This window comes from Oncorhynchus tshawytscha, linkage group LG02 (assembly GCF_018296145.1).
Source record: "Oncorhynchus tshawytscha isolate Ot180627B linkage group LG02, Otsh_v2.0, whole genome shotgun sequence".
NCBI classification, from domain to species: Eukaryota; Metazoa; Chordata; class Actinopteri; order Salmoniformes; family Salmonidae; genus Oncorhynchus; species Oncorhynchus tshawytscha.
In genome coordinates, this window is record NC_056430.1 from 64,876,890 (window position 1) to 64,898,881 (window position 21,992).

General features: G+C 42.1%; 1 protein-coding gene across 3 annotated transcripts; it reads left to right on the forward strand.

Annotated features, from left to right (window-relative positions):
* Positions 1–39: 39 nt before the first annotated feature.
* Positions 40–21,177, forward strand: LOC112245598 (nicotinate-nucleotide pyrophosphorylase [carboxylating]-like). 3 transcript variants are annotated; one of them, XM_024413721.2, is made up of 5 exons: positions 40–176; positions 19,355–19,646; positions 19,912–20,222; positions 20,475–20,606; positions 20,849–21,177. In XM_024413721.2, the coding sequence occupies exons 2-5, from the start codon at positions 19,394–19,396 to the stop codon at positions 21,062–21,064; spliced, it is 912 nt and encodes a 303-aa protein (XP_024269489.1). In that variant the 5' UTR covers positions 40–176; positions 19,355–19,393; the 3' UTR covers positions 21,065–21,177. The 3 variants fall into 3 exon arrangements, with proteins under 3 accessions (XP_024269489.1, XP_024269488.1, XP_024269490.1); XM_024413720.1 differs by lacking the exon at positions 40–176 and adding an exon at positions 6,083–6,161; XM_024413722.2 differs by lacking the exon at positions 40–176 and adding an exon at positions 19,132–19,272.
* The last annotated feature ends 815 nt before the right edge of the window (positions 21,178–21,992 follow it).

The following is a 21,992-nucleotide window of genomic DNA, read 5'->3' on the forward strand; positions in this document are numbered from 1 at the left end:
GTCAGCCACAGTGGGCGGGTCATAACACCTATAAAACCTAGCGGTAAAATATGGAAATAATTCCATACATTTTTCACGTTGGGAATTTTACAAACACTTTAAATTAAGTGTGTGTTTGGTGTAGGCTTACCTTGCTGTGACTGTTTTGACAACCGTGTAATTCTCTCTCAGACAAGGTGAGTTTTATCAATATATTTGCCTCAATTTACTCTCACATTCGAAGCGCTAATTACCAATATAGAAGACCTCAGCAAGCGCAATCAGAGACATGTATCCAATCCAAGATGATTCCTTGTGCTGTATTTAAATTAATTTAATAAAGTGTAGACATTCTTCTGTCCCCTTTCTCTGTCTTAGTTAACCACTGACTATACTTTAGCTAGCTAGTTAGCAAAGCAGTAGATTAGAACACATGTTTGTATTACTTTGCCTAGATAATTGTTCAGCTAGCAGAGCAGTAGATCATAAAATAATTTTGTATTACTTAGCCTAGATAATTGTCTGTACAGTATGTTGAATGTGGTGTCTATTTCAGACCTTTTATAGCATTTTTAAAGGATAAGCATAAGAGCATTAAAAAGGGAGAAGACTACTATAAGCCTGGCCATGTGGAGAAGTACAGCCAGAGTGACGGGCAATTTACCGGTTTGGTCAGGGCCATGAGCGATAAAGTTTCCTGTGTCAGTGAGTTAAAAAAATACCATGTTTTATACTGCTGTCAACATTCTACAGGGAAGAGCTACTTTATCAATTACACAGTGCATTCGGAAAGTATTCAGACCTCGACTTTTTCCACATTTTGTAACATTACAGCCTTATTCTAAAATGAATTGAATCCATGTTTTCCTCATCAATCTACACACTACCCCATAATGACAAAGTGAAAACGGGTTTAGACATTTTGGCACATTTATAAAACAGAAACCTTATTTACATAAGTATTCAGACCCTTTGCTAAGAGACTAGAAATGTATCTCAGGTGCATCCTGTTCCATTGATCAACTTTGACATGTTTCTACAACTTGATTGGAGTCCACCTGTGGTAAATTCAATTGATTGGACATGATTTGGAAAGGTACACGCCTGTCTATAAGGTCCCACAGTTGGCAGTGCATGTCCTAGAGCTGGCCGCCCCGGGCCAAGCTGAGCAATCGTGGGAGAGGGGTCTTGGTCAAGGAGGTAAGCAAGAACCCAATTGTCACTCTGACAGAGCTCCAGAGTTCCTCTGTGGTGATGGGAGAACCTTCCAGAAGGACAATCATCTCTGCAACACTCCACCAATCAGGCCTTTATGGTAGTGGCCAGACGGAAGTCACTCCTCAGTAAAAGGCACATGACAGCCCGCTTGGAGTTTGCCAAAAGGCACTTAAAGACTGATCACAAGAAACAAGATTCTCTAGTCGGATGAAACCAAGATTGGACTCTTTAGCCTGAATGCCAAGTGTCACGTCTGAAGGAAATCTGGCAGCATCCCTAGGGTGAAGCATGGTGGTGGCAGGATCATGCTGTGGGGATGGTTTTCAGCGGCAGGGACTGGGAAACTAGTCAGGATCGAGGGAAAGATGAACAGAGCAAAGTCCAGAGAGATTCTTGATGAAAACCTGCTCCAAAGCGCTCAGGTTCACCTTCCAACAAAACAACGACCCAGCCAAGACGGCGCAGGAGTGGCTTCGGGACAAGTCTCTGAATGTCCTTGATTGGCCTAGTCAGAGCCTGGCCTTGAACAGCTCTGGAGAGACCTGAAAAAAAGCTGTGCAGCGACGCTCCCCATCCAACCTGACAGAGCTTGAGAGGATCTGCAGAGAAGAATGGGAGAAACTCTCAAAATACAGGTGTGCCAAGATTGTAGCATCAAACTCAAGAACACTTGAGACTGTAATCGCTGCCAAAGGTGCTTCAACAAAGTACTGAGTAAAGGGTCTGAATGTGATAGTTTTTCTTTTAATATACATTTGCAGAAAATGTGTTTTTGCTTTGTCATTATGAGGTATAGCTTGATGAGAGGAAGAAACAATTTAATAAATTTTATAATAAGGGTATAACGTAACAAAATGTGGGGGGAAATCACGGGCTCTGAATACGTTCTGAATGCACTGTATCACTCATCAGATTACCCCGGATGGAAGACTTAGATGAGTGAGTGATTACTCTGTTCTAGAATGTTGTCATGAGACTGAATCTAAAAATCTATTGACATCCAGAATTGAATTGTTTAGACATCCAGTGTAGTGTGTATTGTAGTTTCATAACCAATCTTGAAAGGCTTTATTTATTCGGAGTGGTACATGCATTCACAGTCTTGATTTATAGGATCCTTCCCACTATTTGATTAGTGTGTCAAGTGTTATCAATTAAATGTTTAATGAAAAACTGCACTTGTCCTCATGTGAAAATGGCAGTTAAATATTCTACAGCTGTAATGTCATCAATCAAACTTTACTCATGAAAATCCACAATGGATAAAATGAATGGTGAAAAAACAGTTGGAACCATTTCCCTGTGTGACCACTAGGTTTTATGGGTATTATGACAACTCCACTGTGCCCCACAGTGGATGTGTCATTATACCCATAAAACCATTGTGGATTTTAGAAACTCTTCAAAAAAAGGTCTGTTTCGTGTAGACTTGCACTGGCGTGATGTTTTAAACAGTTCAAATCTCTCTTGGACAGTGTGACTTGTCAAAAATGAAATGCTAATCTGTAATCATACAGAACTACAAATGTCTGTCTCAAGCTTCACATCTCACCAGGGCCATGATGATCTGGAGGAGACTGCAGAATTGAGGCAAAGTTGAGAATCTCTGGATTAACTGCTAAATTTAGTAATTCATAAATTGGTTCAAGTTGTTTAAATGGACAATTCTGTGAACGGTCTTGGGCAAGTTTTTTATTAAAAATGCCTGTTATCTAGCTAGGTAGTTCATGGTTGGTCAGTTAGCAACATTAGACTGCTATTCGCCATCTAGCCAGGCTATTTGCCTAGCCATTTTAAATGCATGAGAAATTCATAAAAACAAGTTTCTTTCTTTGGCTTTTATAAACCAACAGTCTAGCATGGTAGCTAACTTGGAAGCTATGGCTAGGTATTCTTGATAATCAAAATATTTTATTTGTCACATACTCGTGTTTAGCAGATGCTAATGCGAGTGTAGCGAAATGCTTGTGCTTCTAGTTCCGACAGTGCAGTAATATCTAACAATTCCCCAACTACCTAATACACACAAATCTACAGGGGAGAATGAGAATATGTATATGGATGAGTGATGGCCAAGTGGCATAGGCAAGGTGCAATAGATAGTATAAAATATAGTATATACATGTGATGAGTAATGTAAGATATGTAAACATTATTAAAATTGCATTATTTAGAGTGGATTGTATGAAGTGACTAGTGATCCATTTATTAAAGGGGCCAGTGATTGGGTCTCAATGTAGGCAGCGGCCTCTTGAGTTAGTGATTGCTGTTTAGCAGTCTGATGGCCTTGAGAGAGAAGCTGTTCAGTCTCTCGGTCCCAGCTTTGATGCACCTGTACTGACCTTGCCTTCTGGATGGTAGCGGTGTGAACAGGCAGTGGCTCGGGTGGTTGATGTCCTTAATTATCTTTTTGGCCTTCCTGTGACATCGGGTGCTGTAGGTGTCATGGAGGGCAGGTAGTTTGCCCCCAGTGATGCGTTGTGCAGACTGCACCACCCTCTGGAGAACCTTGCGGTTGAAGGCGGTGCAGTTGGCCTACCAGGTTGTGATGCAGCCCGACAGAATGCTCTCAATTGTGCATCTGTAAATGTTTGTCAGGGTTTTGGGTGACAAGCCTTATTTCTTCAGCCTCCTGAGGTTGAAGAGGCACTGTTGTGCCTTCACCACACTGTCTGTGTGGGTGGACCATTTCAGTTTGTTTGATGTGTATGCCGAGGAACTTAAAACTTTCAATCTTCTCCACTGCTGTCCCTTCGATGTGGATAGGGGTCTGTTTCCTGAAGTCCACGATCATCTCCTTTTGTTTTGTTGACGTTGTGTGAGTTTGTTTTCCTGACACCACACACCGAGTGCCCTCACCTCCTCCCTGTAGGCTGTCTTGTTGTTGTTGGTAATCAAGCCCACTACTGTTGTTGTCTGCAAACTTGATGGTTGAGTTGGGGGCGTGAATGGCCACACAGTCGTGGGTGAACAGGGAGTACAGGAGGGGGCTGAGCACCCACCCCTGTGGGGCCCCAGTGTTGAGGGTCAGCGAAGTGGAGATGTTGTTTCCTACCTTCACCACCTGGGGGTGGCCCGTCAAAGGCTGGGACCCAATTGCACAGGGCGGGATTGAGACCCAGGGCCTCCAGCTTGATGATGAGCTTGGAGGGTACTATGGTGTTGAAAGCTAAGCTGTAGTCAATGAACAGCATTCTTACATAGGTATTCCTCTTGTCCAGATGGGATAGGGCAGTGTGCAGGCGATTGCGTCGTCTGTGGACCTGTTGGGATGGTATGCAAACTGAAGTGGGTCTAGGGTGGCCGGTAAGGTGGAGGTGATATGATCCTTGACTCGTAATGTTTGTGTCTGGGTGAGGGGTGGGTAGCCTACTTCAAAGACTACTTGACTTGTAGCTACCCTAGCTAGCTGAATTATTTTAGTCTCGCTTTGAGGTTTCAGAGATGGACTGATTCATCCTCTTGAGTCAAGTGTGTTTACTGCGGTAAAACAGTGTTTGCTGTTACCCTCTGGACTGCAGATCATTCGTATGGGCAATGTTATGTAACCTTATTTATGACTGAATGGTTTAAAAATGATTGCAACCATTTCTGTGTTTTGACCGCTAGGTTTTATGGGTATTATGACTCCTACTATTGTAGACCAATGCATTATAGTGCGTTCAAGACAACTGGGAACTCTGAAAAAATACAAGATGAAATCATGACGTCAGTGCTCTTCAGGTCAAAGTCCAAGCTCTAGAAAGAGGCCAGAGATCTTGAGTTGGAATTCTGAGTTGGATTTCTGTTCAAAATGATTTTTCCCAGTCGGAGCTAGTTTTATTTTTTCTCAACTTCCCAGCTGTCTTGAACACACTGAAGTTGTAAGTCTGAGATCCCAGTTATGGGTATTGTATGGAACTGAGAGTCATGATCAAGGGCTGATGCTATGTATTGGCCAATGAGAGGCTTTGAAAGCACCGGTCAGCAATAATGGCACTCCTCAGAAGAAGCAGTTTTGAATTAAATGGTTCAAGGACAGAATTACATTTATGTAGCTCAGATAATATAATTGAAAAGTGCATTAAGGTGTCTGTAATAGAATAAACTTGGCAAAACAAATGTAGGCATTAATGAATTTCTATTGGTTCCCAAATATTTTTTACAATGGTGGGGGAGTGCCAAGATGGTCTGGTCTGCTCAGCAAGTTAATTGACTAAACAGGAAAAAAATGGAGCGAGTGAGATGTTTTGCTTGCTCTTCCATTTCTAGTGAACCTACGGGATGTTTGAAAGCATCCCGTCTGCGCAGTGCTGCACAAGAGTTGTCTGACATCATCATAAACGATCTCTGTTTATATTGTGCAGTGTTATAAGTTGTAGGTTTAAGGCAGCCCTGCATCCCTTTCACTTCTTGTCAGAACGGCATATTGCACCACACTCAGGTGAATATGTCGGAAACCAAACCACCACTTTGCATTTAGGAAAGTGACATCTGCTGTGCTTTAGAATAACTTATAGTTCCAGAAGTAAGATTGCAACTTTTTAAGGCTTTGGGACCAATAAGTTGGACTCTGAAATTAAATTGACATGTCAGTGAAGATCTTTGTCTGAATGAAAAGTATTCCAACATAGATAGATAATTTTATTTATCTATATATATATATATATATATATAAATTTATCTATCTCTATATCAGTAAATTAACATTACTTTTTGTATTATTTTTGTTTGACTTTGACATCCCAAACTTGAAATGTCAGAACTGTTGTGTTGTGCAGATTGTCTGGTAAAAAAATAAATAATAATAAGTTCTTTCAAAGCTGTAACTCAATGTGACTGATTTTCACGTTCTTCGCTTAGCTTGTAAACATTACATCATGAGCAAAGGAGCAAATTCCACTTTTCTGGTGTTGTCAGCTTTGAATGTCAAACAATCGATGAATCAAATCAATAAAGAAAAGAGGAACATTGTTACTTTTGTGGTGAGTAAACATTCCTCTGTAGCCCATTGTGTATCCATATTAATAATTTCATTTGGATATTTGATTTATTGTATTTGTATTGTTGAATAGTGTTTAAGTACACATTGTAGACATTACTATAACATTTGTTGCGGTAGGTCCTGAGATGCGTAAGAACTTGCACATAAGGGGGTATTTTGGATCGGAGCTAAATGTGATTGGAGATACAATAACTTAAAGGTTTGCGAACCACTTTTCTACACAACCATTGCTGTGGCCCAAATGGTATTACAATGGATAATCTCTGCAGACAAAATGACTTTTTACTGTACAATACTTTTTATCAAAATCATTGAAAGTCTCGAAAATAGTCTTCGGTTGATAAGCACATCATAGCTGCCATTTGAGGATGCAAACAGGCGTTTTGATGCAATAGGATGCAAACCGCTGTGGTTCAGAATAACCTAGCCCTTGATCATGGGGCGGGGATTTAAGATCCAAGATGCTCGGTCTGAACCTTAACATGCATCGCTTTTGGTACTGTTTTGGAATTATAAGGACCTTATCTTTCATATCAGTGAAATATATATATATATATATAGATTTTTTTTAAAGGTTAAATTGATACACACCTTGCACATGGCCATATCTCAATGTTACAGCGCTTGTTTACGAAGAGAGACCGAAGACTAGGAACACCCAGTTGTGGAAAAAGTACTCCATTCTTGTACTTGAGTAAAAGTAAAGATACCTTTTTTTTTATTGGAAATTACTCAAGTGAGTCACCCAGTAAAATACTACTTCAGTAAAAGTATTTGGTTTTTAAGAATACTTAAGTATCAAAAGTATAAATTATTGAAAATTCCTTTATTAAGCAAACCAGACAGCACCATTTTTTTTAATGGATAGCCAGGGGCACACTCCAACACTCATATCATTTACAAACAAAGCATTTGTGTTTAGTGACTCCGTCAGATCCGAGACAGTCGGGATGACCAGGGATGTTCTCTTTAAGTGTGTGAATTGGACAGTTTTCCTGTCCTGCTAAGCATTCAAAATGTACTTTTGGGTGTCTGGGGAAAATGTAAGCACATTTTCTAAAAGTTGTCAAAAATAAATAAGTACAGATACTTAAACTACTGAAGTAGTACTTTAAAGTATTTTTACTTAAGTACTTTACACAACTGCGAACACCTGTGTAAGCGTAACTCGGGAAGTGTAATTTCGTTGGATGGAGGCACCCTTGGCTGTATTGAACTGTGTAAAATAGCTAAGAGTAACCTAACCTTTAACCTACACGTATTAGTCTGATCTTGGAAACTGACATTTCCGACTTACTAACTGGGGGTTGTTATACAGTACAGGACTTGGACCAGGAAGTAGGCGGGACAAAACAGCCAGTATGTGCAACCAGTTAACAAGTCGGACATTTTGGCATTCCTAGTTCCCACTAGCTTTGAATGCACCATTAGACTTTTCCATGTTCTTATTTCCTCTGAGGATCCATTATGCAAATGCTTAACACTTCATATTTTGACACTTGCAGGGCTCTACAGTGCAACCATTTTACTCGCATATGCAACAAAATGTGTGCGAACCATGAGCACATACCCGCCTACTTCCTGGTCCAAGTCCAGTACTGTTTTTGAATGGGCTTTCAGCTTATATAATCAAATTGATGAAAATTGGGTCATTTTTAAGAAATGTTAAATGTGTTCATGGATTAATTTACCTTTAACCAATTCCTTTTATGAATGTTTTAAAATATGAAGGGGAAAAACGCTCAGGTAGAAGTAAATAAATGTACATATCTTAAAGGACAACGTTTAAATTAATTTGATAATCAAAGATTTTTGAACTAAACCAAGAGACCACAGCCTGTCTTTTCAAATGGGAACAATTCAGTTGTGGGCAGAAAAGCAATGACGTGTGGCGAGCAAGCACGAGCTAGTGAGTTCCTATTGATGCGTTCTAGCATATATTTCCGTTAAGGAACGCATACTCTGAAGAGCGCTGTGCAATTAAATTCGCCTTTGCACTCCTAAACGACGCAATTTCAATTAAAAAAAACTTTGGTAAAGTCTACAAAACGTAGTCAACTCTGTTCATAACAGATTTTTGGTTTTGTGAACCAAACTATATTGAGATCAAATGTTTTTAATCGATGAAACTTTGCAGAATTTCGGTAAATCCATCTCGTTCCATCTTCTCCCACTGACTGGGCTTCCTCTGAATAGAAACGCAAAAGCGGATGCTTCATATTGATACATCCGGTAAGATATCGGTCATTGTTCTGTGATACAAGCTTGAAGTCCATTTAATGAACAGTACGGACCTTGGACAAGGAAGTAAGCAGGTCAACGCGCCGCCGCTCAACGCGCCGATTGGTAGACGAGTTAAATTTTGCGTATCTGAACGCGCCAATCATAGCCTAGGCTGTAACCGCGAGCCTTTGAGACGAGTAGCTACGGTGTGCCTGTTTTGGCTCGTGACTGTAAAGGAGAATGAAGAGCATCCAATTACATTTTAGGCGACAATGTCAACAGGGTTCGGAGGAGGCCAGTGATCTTGTCGATATTGATTTTGCCACCAGCAACACAAGATTCGGCTAGCAGTAGCCTTAACACTGCCACCGGCTTTGCCCCCGTTTCGCCAACCACTGCCGGTGGGAAACAATACAAATACAAAGCTTTCCCGTGGTTGCATTTTGAAGGAAATGTTATATTTTGCAAGTATCGCAAGTCCGAACCGGTGGGGAATCCTCACCTGAAAGACACTGTTTTAAAAAAAACACAACGTGTCGAAAAAACACATTGAGTGCAGAGAACCACATCATCAAGAGTACCAACGTGCTATATCAGACGTATACCACGGGAATGACACCACTTATTTGTACTGCTCTAATTACGTTGATAACCAGTTTATAATAGCAATAAGGCACCTGGGGGGGTTGTGGTATATGGCGATATGTCCAGGCACGAGGGGGTGTGGTATGTCCACGCACTCCGCGATGTGTCGTGAATAAGAACAGCCCTTTGGCCATATACCCCCTGAGCCTTATTGTTTAAATATAACATGCTTGATTACTACATTTCGACCAATGAAACGGGAACTCGGAAAAAAAACAAGGTCAAATGCCGAGTTTCCGAGTTGGAATTACCGTGAAAAATATTTTTCCCAGTCGGGGCTCGTTCCCGAACCGGAAAGGAGTTACCTCCTGTTTCGTTCAGCCATTCATATGGTGGAAGTGAATGGGGTTTCGGGATAAACGCCGAAAATAAGGTCTAGGAGTTCTTATACGTTTTGTTTTGAGCATATCAGTCCGTTAACATGACCTTTATGAATTGTGAAGCCTTTGTGATGTTTTTGATAAATGGTTCAAAATACACAAGTGTTAGCTGATGAAGATTGTTATAGAACAAAACATAGGATCTCCTAACCTGTGTTTACCACAGACCTTTGGCGTTTATCCTCAAAAATACTTAATTTCCCCTTGGCTTTTGCCGCTTTCACGTGCGATTCGGAACTAGGAAACTTGGAAATATCCGATTTGCTAACTGACTGTTTATTTACATGTGCCGCGTCGACCGCTTATCAAGTCGGACGTTATAAATTTCCTAGTTCCGACTCGTACGTAAACGAGGCATTAGGCCAACGAGCCATTGCAGAGTTGGTGCCTATAAAAACGCTCCATTACTGTTGATTGCAAAGGGTTGTCACAAGTTAACACAACTACAAAGTCATAAACGCATTCCTACAATGTATCTTCTTAAATGTTTTAAACCTAACCTTAACACTACCCATACTCCTAATCTTATGCCTAACCTTAAATTAAGACCAAAAAGCTACTTTTAGTTAATTTATTATGACAGCCAATTTTGACTTTGGCTGTGTGATGTAGTGGGAACCACTGACTGTATTCGATTATCTGGGCCAGGCACACCTTATCTTGCGCGTTGAAAAGTACTGCATTTATTTTTCTAATTAGTTCATTGTATATTCCGAGTGTTCAACTGTGCTCCAAATCGTTTTGAAATCAGCATGTGTGCCTGCATTTAACATTGCGAGCGGAACCTCCTATCATTGACTTGTCTTGCAACAGCACTGTGAACCAGATCTAAACTCAGCAAAAAAAGAAACGTCAACTGCGTTTCTTTTTAGCAAATTTAACATGTAAATATTTGTATGAACAAGATTCAACAACTGAGACACATAAACTGAACAAATTCCACAGACAAATGACTAACAGAAATTGAATAATGTGTCCCTGAACAAAGGGGGGGGGGGATAAAGTCAAAAGTAACAGTCAGTATCTGGTGTGGCCACCAGCTGCATTAAGTACTGCAGTGCATTTCCTCATGGACTGCACCAGATTTGCCAGTTCTTGCTGTGAGATGTTACCCCACTCTTCCACCAAGGCACCTACAAGTTCCCAGACATTTCTGGGGGGGAATGGCCCTAGCCCTCACCCTCCAATCCAACAGGTCCCAGATGTCTGCAATGGGATTCAGATCCGGGCTCTTCGCTGGTCATGGCAGAACACTGACATTCCTCAGTCCAATGATGCTATGACACACCACCCCAGACGTTGAAGGACCCTCCACCTCCAAATCGATCCCACTCCAGAGTACAGGCCTCGGGGTAACGCTCATTCCGTCGACGATAAATGAAAATCCGACCATCACCCCAGGTGAGACAAAACCGCGACTCGTCAGTGAAGAGCACTTTGCCAGTCCTGTCTGGTTCAGCGACGGTGGGTTTGTGCCCATAGGTGACGTTGTTGCCAGTGATGTCTGGTGAGGACCTGCCTTACAACATGCCTACAAGCCCTCAGTCCAGCCTCTCTCAGCCTATTGCGCACAGTCTGAGCACTGATGTAGGGATTGTGTTCCTGGTGTAACTCAAGTAGTTGTTGTTGCCATCCTGTCCCGCAGGTGTGATGTTCGGATGTACCGATCCTGTGCAGGTGTTACACGTGGTCTGCCACTGCAAGGACGATCAGCTATCTGTCCTGTATCATTGTCTAAGGCGTCTCACAGTACACTGTCTTAGGCGTCTCATTGCAATTTATTGCCCTGGCCACATCTGCAGTCCTCATGCCTCCTTGCAGCATGCCTAAGGCACATTCATGCAGATGAACAGGGACCCTGGGCATCTTTCTTTTGGTGTTTGTCAGTAGAAAGGCCTCTTTAGTGTCCTACGTTTTCATAACTGTGACCTTAGCTGTTAGTGTCTTAATGACCGTTCCACAGTTGCATGTTAATTGAAAAAGCACGGGAAACAGTGTTTAAACCCTTTACAGTGAAGATCTGTGAAGTTAATTGATTTTTATGAATCATCTTTGAAAGAGGGTTTATTTTTTGCTGAGTTAAGTTATCTAGCAGGTCTAGTTATGGAAGGGATCAAGGGGAATGGATGCATGTTTTAAAGAAACACCCCTCAGGATTAGAGTGGAGATGAATGGCGAGAACCTACTCTGCTGAGTTCATAAAACTGTAAAAAGACCTGCACGGCAGTTGCTTTTTTTATGTACAATGTCAACAAAATTACGTTGCTGTTACTCCTGTCCCTATTGCAGAATGCAGCCTTTTGACAGCGTATTAAAGTCGATTTAATCCACACTCGCATTATTACCCACGTTTGGTGATAGGCATTTAGGCTGTGACAACTAAGGCAGCAGACAGACCTACAGTATGATTTAGTTTGATAGGGTGGTCTGTTTGTAACTATGACATTTATTTTGTCAAACAGATTGTGAACCAATTTGATTCTACAGGAATTACAATATAAAAATAATTTGGTTAGGGTGTCGGGAGATTTTATTTAGTCTGAGAATTGTTCTACTGATCATTCTTAACAGGCTACAATATAGAGTAATTACTGTGATTTTCAGAAAGAACACTACAGTTATTCCCCACAGTTATTTTCTTATTCCACTTCCCAGTTTTACCTGTAATCAATTCCCGACGCAAGCACCAGTTAGCCTTGAGCTAGGCCCATCTCCCGGCTAGCCGAAGATGTATACCCGCTAATTCGTGGGCTACAATACCTCTTTTACCAATTGGCCTGGACCCTTTATTGCCGACACGGAGCCCTGCCGATCCGTCACGAAAGGTCTGCCGTCGTAATCGTCCGATGTGGTTTCAACAGGCTTTTCCGGTGCAATGTCACCGATGACCCATCTGCCAACCCCGGCCCGCTAGCTTTCTGAACACCCGCTCGTCTAGCATAGTAGCCACTACCGAACGGCTCCCGGACTCACCTATTGCTGCTCATTGGACCCTATGATCACTCTGCTACATATGCCTCTAATGTCAATATGCCTTGTCTTCTGCTGTTTCGGTTAGTTATTGTTTTATTTCACTGTAGAGCCCCTAGTCCATCTCATCATGCCTTAGATGGCTCTTTTTGTCACATACCCCACACATGTGGAGACCTCACCTGGCTTAGCTTGCATCTCTGGAGACACCAGCTTTCTCGTCGTCACGCAATGCCTAGGTTTACCCCCACTGTACTCACATCCTACCATACCCTTGACTGTATATTATGCCCTGAATCTATTCTACCATGCCCAGAAATCTGCCCTTTTTATTCTCTGTTCCTAACGCACTAAACGACCAGTTCTTATGGTCTTTAGCCGTACCCTTATCCTACTCCTCATCTCTTCCTCTGGTGATGTAGAGGTTAACCCAGGCCCTGCAGCCCCCAGAATCACACCTATTCCCCAGGAGCTCATTTGTTAACTTCTGTAACCGTAAAAGCCTTGGTTTCATGCATGTTAATATCAGAAGCCTCCTCCCTAAATGTGTTTTATTCACTGTTTTCGCACACTCCGACAACCCTGATGTCCTAGCCGTGTCTGAATCCTGGCTTAGGAAGGCCACCAAAAATTCTGAAATTTCCATCCCCAACTACAACAGTTTCCGTCAAGATAGAACTGCCAAAGGGGGCGGAGTTCTGTCATACTACTATCAAATCAAATCAAATGTATTTATATAGCCCTTCGTACATCAGCTGATATCTCAAAGTGCTGTACAGAAACCCAGCCTAAAACCCCAAACAGCACGCAATGCAGGTGTAAAAGCACGGTGGCTAGGAAAAACTCCCTAGAAAGGCCGAAACCTAGAGAGGAACCAGGCTATGTGGGGTGGCCAGTCCTCTTCTGGCTGTGCCGGGTGGAGATTATAACAGAACATGGCCAAGATGTTCAAATGTTCATAAATGACCAGCATGGTCGAATAATAATAAGGCAGAACAGTTGAAACTGGAGCAGCAGCACGGCCAGGTGGACTGGGGACAGCAAGGAGTCATCATGTCAGGTAGTCCTGGGGCATGGTCCTAGGGCTCAGGTCCTCCGAGAGAGTGAAAGAAAGAGAATTAGATTCACACAGGAGAAGTACTCCAGATATAACAAACTGACCCTAGCCCCCCGACACAAACTACTGCAGCATAAATACTGGAGGCTGAGACAGGAGGGGTCAGGAGGTCGGTGCCCAAACAGTCAAGCTTCTACTTTTAAAAATTCACCTTTCCAGAAATAAGTCTCTCACTGTTGCCGCTTGTTATAGACAGCATAGGCATAATTTATCGTTCAGCTTTATCTACTTAACTATGTTCTTTTCTCAAACACTGAACATAAACCAATCCTCCATATCACCAGGCATATATCAAATCCATCCTATCTTGACAAGAACACAGAGGCACACAGACATTGTGGAGGTAAGAGATACACGCTTGACCTCTCCCCTCTCTCCGGCCCAAGCAACTTAGTCTTGACATAGAACAGATCCTGCAACCCCGCCACAGTATTATACAAAAATAACATTCTGATGAGAAGTAACTTACAAACATATGATGAATATAAAACATCTTACATATGTTACAAACCAATTCTGATTATTCCCCAACAAATCTAAGTTAGATGCCCTCCATCTCACACAAATTATCAAGGAACCTACCAGGTACAACCCTAAATCCGTAAACATGGGCACCCTCATGGATATAATCCTGACCAACTTGCCCTCTAAATACACCTCTGCTGTCTTCAACCAGGATCTCAGCAATCACTGCCTCATTGCCTGTGTCCGTAATGGGCCCGCAGTCAAACGCCCCTCATCACTGTCAAACATTCCCTAACACTTTTCTAATCGACCTGGCCCGGGTATTTTGGAAGTATATTGACCTCATCCCTTCAGTAGAGGATGCCTGGTTGTTCTTTTAAAAGTGCTTTCCTCACCATCTTAAATAAGCATGCTAAGAACAGATATAGCCCTTGGTTTACTCCAGAATTGACTGCCCTTAAAAACAGCCTGTGGCGTACTGCATTAGCATTGAATAGCCCTTGCGATATGCAACTTTTCAGGGAAGTCAGGAACCAATATACACAGTGCACTAATTCCGAAAAGTTTTGTCACACCATAAAGTCCATGGAGAATATGGCGCCTCCTCCCAGCTGCCCACTGCACTGAGGCAAGGAAATACTGTCACCACCGATAAACCTGCGATAATCGAATTTCATTAAGCATTTTTCTATGGTTGGTCATGCTTTCTACCTGGCTACCCCTACCACGGCCAACAGCTCACACAGCAACTTGCCCAAGGAACCCTAAAAATCTAGACAATCTGTACTCTGTCTAAATTTATCAGCCAAAATTGTTGCAACCCGTATTACTAGCCTGTTCAACATCTCTTTCGTATTGTCTGAGATCCCTAAAGATTGGAAAACTGCTGCGGTCATCCCCCTCTTCAAAGGGGGAGACACTCTATACCCAAACTGTTATAGACCTATATCCATCCTGTCCTGCCTTTCTAAAGTCTTCGAAAGCCAAGTTAACAAACAGATCACCGACCATTTCCAATCCGACCGTACCACCTCCACTATGCGATCGGGTTTCCGAGCTGGTCATGGGTGCACCTCAGCCATGCTCAAGGTCTTAAACGATATTATAACTGCCATAGATATAAAAGACAGTATTGTGCAGCCGTTTTCATCGACCTAGCCAAGGCTTTCGTCTCTTATCGGCAGACTCAATAGCCTTGGTTTCTCAAATGACTGCCCTCGCCAGGTTCTCCAACCACTTCTCAGATAGTTCAGTGTGTCAAATCGGAGGTCCTGTTGTCCAGACCTCTGGCAGTCTCTATGGGGTTGCCACAGGGTTCAATTCTCGGGCCGCCTCTTGCTGCTGGTGATTCTCTGATCCACCTCTACGCAGACGACACCATTCTGTATACCATTCTTCCAAACTCGCATAAAGCATCTCCAATCCTTAATTAAATCTAGAATCGGCTTCCTATTTCTCAACAGCCTTCACTTATGCTGCCGAACATACCCTCGTAAAACTGACTGTCTTACCGATCCTTGACTTCGGCGATGTCATTTACAAAATGGCCTCCAACACTCTACTCAGACTACATCCAGTTTGCTATCACAGTGCCATCCATTTTGCCATATTGTGTTATTGACTGTATGTTTGTTTATCCCGTTTGTAACTGTTTTTGTTGCACTGATTTGCTTTATCTTGGCCAGGTCACAGTTGTAAATGAGAACTTGTTCTCAACTGGCCTACCTGGTGATATATATATTTTTTTAAATCCCATATTTGAAATATGATATGCCTACTTGTCTTTGAAAATGAATTATATTAGGCTATACATTATTGCTGCCCTTCAAGGACAGTTTTGATTAAGTCATACAAATAAGCATTTGATATTAAATGCTCCATGAAGCCAATATGATTTGAGATTTTAGTATTGTGCTAGGCAGAGATGACAAGGGGACTCAACTCCTAAATGCATCATATTTTGTATATATTGTCAGATGGCAAGGATCTTCAACTAAGTAGACATAAACAACCTGAATATTGATATTCATTAGATTTTTTTGGGGGGGGGAGATTGTGGGTGATTTGGCGAAACGATTGTTATAACATTTTCAAACAACCAGCACTTGGGAAACATGGATCAGGGGTGGCCAACCCTTCTGGAGAGCAAGCAGGATTTTCTTCCAGACCTATTTTAAAGAACGAGTTCACCTAAATTACAAAATGTTTGTGTCCCTACCTTGAAAGCATTATATGGACAATGAGACTGCAATCTATGATTTGGTTAACCACTGCCATCAACCATTAATATTACAATTTACTGTGCAGAGCCTTTGGTGCACGGTTTCTAGCATTTGCCTGTCTCCCGATCTCATTTAATTACTGTCTGAATAGTGTCAAACCACCCCAAAAATATGTACAATTTGTTATTGGTGTTCTTTACATTTCATCTCCCCAAAAATCTCAAAGTAACAAAGTCGTTGAATTTTGAGTGTTAATTTTCATTTAATGTTCAAAGCATTCTGAATACACTTGACCTGTTAAGAAAATCCCTGGTCATAGGCGTAAACCATGTCAAAATATGTCAAATGGCAGGGATTAGCTTTGAAACAGTACCATTTTCTTGGGGGAGGACCCCCAGTCCCCCATCTAGGGGTTGTGGCAATGAAATTCAAATGGCAAATCTCACTTCAAACTTTGTTCAAATGTTGGCAGCCCTGTAATGAGTAGGATTCTGGGTTTTCACGTGCAAAAGTGATTGCTTTTGATCAACTCTTTATCTGCCTTTTATGGAAAAGAGAAGTATATTTCTGAACGATAGACCATGCTGCCTTGTTGACAACATGACCAGAACAGCGCAGATTACAGTTCGATTTGAGAAGAGCGCTCCTCCCTCACCACTTTTCCCCGTTCACCTCACAGGCCATAGACTGGTGCACCTCGCTTCAGCTTAATCCTTAATTGAACACTGCCATTGCCAAGAGTCCTCTGTAAACCACGCCCCAGTGGGCAGAGCTGGGCATGTTGATTGTACACTAGGACACATTTTATTACTGAGATAGGTCTGCGGTGGTTCTGTTTAGTTTATCTAATATTTCAGAACATATGTATTGCGGTTAATTTTGTCTGATTTAAGTAAAATATCTTTTGAGTATCAAACGGAAACAAGTCCCAAACACTTCTCAATAGAAAATGTTCTGCCTCAGGGGGGCGCTGTTTAACAATTCTTTGGATTATCTAATGACCACCAGTGCTCGGAATAAATTGCTTGTTCACAAAACAGACCTGGTTGACATAATTCACATTATTGTAATTGACCCTTGTTATAGACACTGTACTTTTTCACAAAAAAGAGCCATTGTGATTTCATTGTATGTTTTGTACAGTCTGATTTTGGACATTTTGTTCTCTGTTGTAGAGCAAGTAAAATAAAGACTATGTAAACTGAAATTGTGAACTGGAAGTGTGATTAAAGGTTGAGATCTCTTGATATCAGAGATGTGCCTTAAGGCGTCCACATGCTTCCCAGCCGAAAGCGTTCGGAAGAGTTTGTGCGTATTTTATGATGGCATTTTGTGACGTTTGTTTTGGACATCGGTTTTGTGTGCCCGAACAGCTGAAAACCCTCACCGACGTCTACGCCCCTTTATCGGTGATAGGTCAACAATAAGGATTATTCAAAGTCTGTCATTCAACAAGAGACTACTAGTTTTCATGCATTTTTCATTGAGAAATACTGCACCAAGCATATTAGTTACATGTAAAATTGTGTTTTTTTTTTTTTTTTGACTGAATCTGACTGATTTGAGTTTTTAGATTAATTCTGAGGAAGTGTATACTGGCTACGGTATCTCAAAATGGACAAACAGTACTCTTGCAGGTTTATTTTCTTGTTTTTCAAGCTTTTAAGGGAGTATGCAATCACACTCGTTCTGTACAGCTAGGAGCAAGCCCAACCGAAGCATGCTGACCCCTTTACCCAGTCTGTTGGGGGGAGCTATGGGAACGACGTAGTGAGTGCATACCTTTTCATACTGGTCCACCCATGACAATCAGATCCACAACGCTGCAAGTGAGCCACACGGGACTGCACAGATGCCAGACCGTGGAATCACAGTTGACTTAAAGTATCAAAATTCATAAATACTACAAGTATCTATTTTATTGACACTTTGTGTTGAACACAGTGTACATGTGTGTCCAGAGTCTCTCACTCACTGCCTCATCACCTGGGAGCTAACACATCTTCAGCTACCACCACCTAAGGAATTACAGTCCCCTTGATTAACCCCAACAAAGACTAAATACTAGGCCTACATGGCAACAAAAACACTTCCAATTGTTACATGACTGTTCAGAATCTGTAGAATATAAAGATCCACTGGGCTGAATTGTCATTCAATTATTAGCAATTTATTATAAACATTGACCCATCACACAAGCGCACAAAGGTACACACACCAACAGAATAAAGGATGTTTATTCCTCTATTGCAACATATGGAAAAATATAACCATTCAAATAATATGAAACAGATTTCTAGATGGTCTAATACAGCTTTAGCTCTTGGGTTATGATGGGCAAGGTTCAAATGATTCTGCTCTTCCATGGACTTGACCTCAACCCTAGTAGTAGTAATTTATTCTTCCCAACTTGGATGATTGTGTATGTAATGTACAGAGACAGGACAAGGTTCACAATAAGGTCTTAATGACAACAATGAAGACTTCCATACTGTTAATTATTTATCTTGCTCCTTTGCACCCCAGTATCTCTACTTGCACATTCATCTTCTGCACATCTACCATTCCAGTGTTTTAATTGCTATATTGTAATTACTTCGCCACCATGGCCTATTTGTTGCCTTACCTCCCTTATCTTACCTCATTTGCACTCACTGTATATAGATTTTTTTTCTACTGTATTATTGACTGTTTATTCCATGTGCAACTCTGTGTGTGTCAAACTGCTTTGCTTTATCTTGGCCAGGTCGCAGTTGTAAATGAGAACTTGTTCTCAACTAGCCTACCTGGTTAAATAAAGGTGTATTTATTATTATTTAAAAAAAATAAAAAATTTAAACCAGGGCTGTCTTGTCAATGAGCAGAATTGCCAAATCAGACTGTACAAAACATGCAATCAAGACCACTGTTAGTTCATTGTAATTTGCATTTCATACACTTGACACAGTGACTTGAGGGGGAGACTGAAACAGTGGAGGCAGCAACAGCAGTGTGCAGCAGTGGAGGCAGTCGAAAAAGCACATTGAGAGCAGGGATTCATTCATACCAGAACTCAGGACATTTTGTAGGGTACAATTTTAAACTACAAACTTAACTATCAGTGGATAGCCAGATTTAAAGCACTGGAACTAACCCCTCTCTCCATTAACAGAACAACTTTCCGGCATCACGTTTTACCTCCCCTCTCAAGATGACGACTCCTCAGTATGACCTGTCAAACACGCTCCCTCCCCACACACTGACCCGGCTGGCACGGGAGTGGCTGGCAGAGGACACACCAAACTTTGACCCTGCAGGGCTGTGTGTGGGGTCACATGAGGTCGAGGCCAGGTTGTTGTGTAAAACGCCGTGCAGCATGCTGGTAGGCAGGCCTTTCTTCACTGCTGTCTTCACTGAGCTCAGCTGCACTGTGGAATGGGCACACAAAGAGGGAGCACAGCTCGGTAAGAGACCAACTATGAACCTGGTCAAAAGCATGCTGTGGAGGTTTAGGAGAATACACAGATGCCTCACAAATGTGATGACAATACACCAACTCTGATCACACTGCCAAATTCATTTGGAGAAGGTATTGTGGAAACGAGCTTCGACTTTGGCATTCACAAAATTCCATTGGAATAGATTCCAACTGATGACCATCTAACCATTTTAGATACAGATTACTCACGTGTTTTTAGGTAAACTCTTCTTTGACCTCACCTCCACCAGGTCCAAATGCGGTGACCCAGACTGCTGTGGTCAGAGGCCCAGCAAGGTGTATCCTCCTCGGGGAGAGACCGGCCCTCAACTGCCTGGCCCGGGCCTCGGGGATAGCCACCCACTGCTCCCAGCTACAGAGCATCGCCAGGGAGGCAGGCTGGCATGGCCATGTGGCTGGCACGCGTAAAACCACCCCTGGGTTCCGGCTGGTGGAGAAGTATGCCATGCTGGTGGGCAGCGTGTCCATACACAGACAGGACCTGAGTGGGATGGTGATGCTGAAAGACAATCATATATGGGCTTCAGGGAGTATCACACAGGTAGGCAAGGGTGGATGTCTCAAACTGTACATTTGACACCAACCTATACTATGTTGTCGATTCCTCTGAAATGCATGAAAATCAGAGTGCAAGAATACATGTACGTCTTTCATATTCCAAGATGTACCATTAGATCTGTCCTTTTTCTAATATGAGAGCTGAAGTTTTCACTCTGTGCATTTTGAATATAAATTAATGTTGCATTCTGATAGAGAACTGATTTGATGTAATTCCTACCTGTGGGTCTTCCAGGCGGTGAGGGACGCCCGCTCGGTGTGTGGCTTCAGCAGTAAGATTGAGGTGGAGTGCGGCAGCCGGGAGGAGGGCAGTGAGGCAGCCACGGCAGGCGCCGACATCGTCATGCTGGACAACTTTAAGCCACAGGTGAGACTGATGGACTTCCCAAAGGCATCAGGGAAGTAATGTAGAAGAGATAGAGATGTACTGGAGGGCTTGTGATAAAGCAGAAGACATGATTCTGTTGGACATTCATGTACATTGGACTATCAATGTAATATTCTTCTTCCTCCAGTGCTCTGCATTTCGTTCAATCTCTTTCCTTCACGGTCTCTTCCCGCACTCGTTTCTTCCGGCCTCGATTCTTCCTCTGTCCCTTCCTCTCTCAGGAACTCCATGCGGCAGCCAAGCTTCTGAAGGAGGAGTTCCCTTCTGTGCTAATCGAGGCCAGTGGAGGGGTGACCCCAGACTCTCTGCCCCAGTATCTCTCCCCCCATGTGGACATCATCTCTCTGGGCTGCATCACCCAGGGCTGCCCAGTGGTAGACTTCTCCCTCAAGGTTCAAAAGCCTGTTCCCTTTCCAATTATTTTCCAATCAAAGTAACTGTGGCAATTCAGGATTTTTGTTAATAAAGTAAAAATAAAAAGCAACGGTCAATTTCCTCACTTTTCATCCAGGAGATGATCAAGAGAAAATAAAATCCATTATGACATTGAGGTGACTATGTCTATGCTGCGTACAACTAATTTCGAAATCCTTATTAAAACTGTGAAGACAGTTCCCTCAGTTTCTTTTGTCCCATAGTGATCATCTATTATATGGGATATTCTTTCAAATCCTTAATCTTTGTGATCCACCAGGAGAAAAGATGACAAATTAGTAACTAAGTCACTATACTGTTAAAGCTTCATATGGATTAAAACACACTGCACTTCCACCACAAAGTCCACCTGTTAAATGAATAAATCAGATATCAGTATTCAAAACACTGAAGTTAAACATGCATAAAATCACCATCTTTGAGTTGACATTATTTAGGCCTAATAATATCATGCCCAAACCGCGTCCTCAAATTGATTTTGTCCCCCCACACCAAACGCAATCACGACATGCAGGTTGAAGTATAAAAACAAACTCTGAACAAATTATTTTAATTTGGCGACAGGTCAAAAAGCATTAAACATTTATGGCAATTTAGGTAGATAGCTTTCTGTTGCTAGCTAATTTGTCCTGGGTTGTTATTTTACCTGAAATGCACAAGGTCCTCTACTCCGACAATTAATCCACAGATAAAACGGTCAACCGACTCATTTCTAGTCATCTCTCCTCCTTCCAGGCTTCTTTTTCTTTGGACTTTATATGGCAATTGGCGTCTAACTTTCATAAGGTGTATTACCACAGCTGACTGACCTCAGGTCATCTTTCAATCACCCACGTGGGTATAACCAATGAGGTGGCACGTGGATTTCTGCTTCTATAAACCAATGAGGAGATGGGAGAGGTAGGACTTGCACCGTGTTCAGCGTCACTA

Bases quoted from the DNA above. Each gene is read 5' to 3' on its own strand.
- LOC112245598 (XM_024413720.1), top strand. From the start codon at position 6,117: ATGAATCAAATCAATAAAGAAAAGAGGAACATTGTTACTTTTGTG. The intron at 19,647-19,911 runs GTAAGAGACCAA...CACCTCCACCAG, and splicing joins CAAAGAGGGAGCACAGCTCG to GTCCAAATGCGGTGACCCAG. The intron at 20,607-20,848 runs GTGAGACTGATG...TTCCTCTCTCAG, and splicing joins TGGACAACTTTAAGCCACAG to GAACTCCATGCGGCAGCCAA.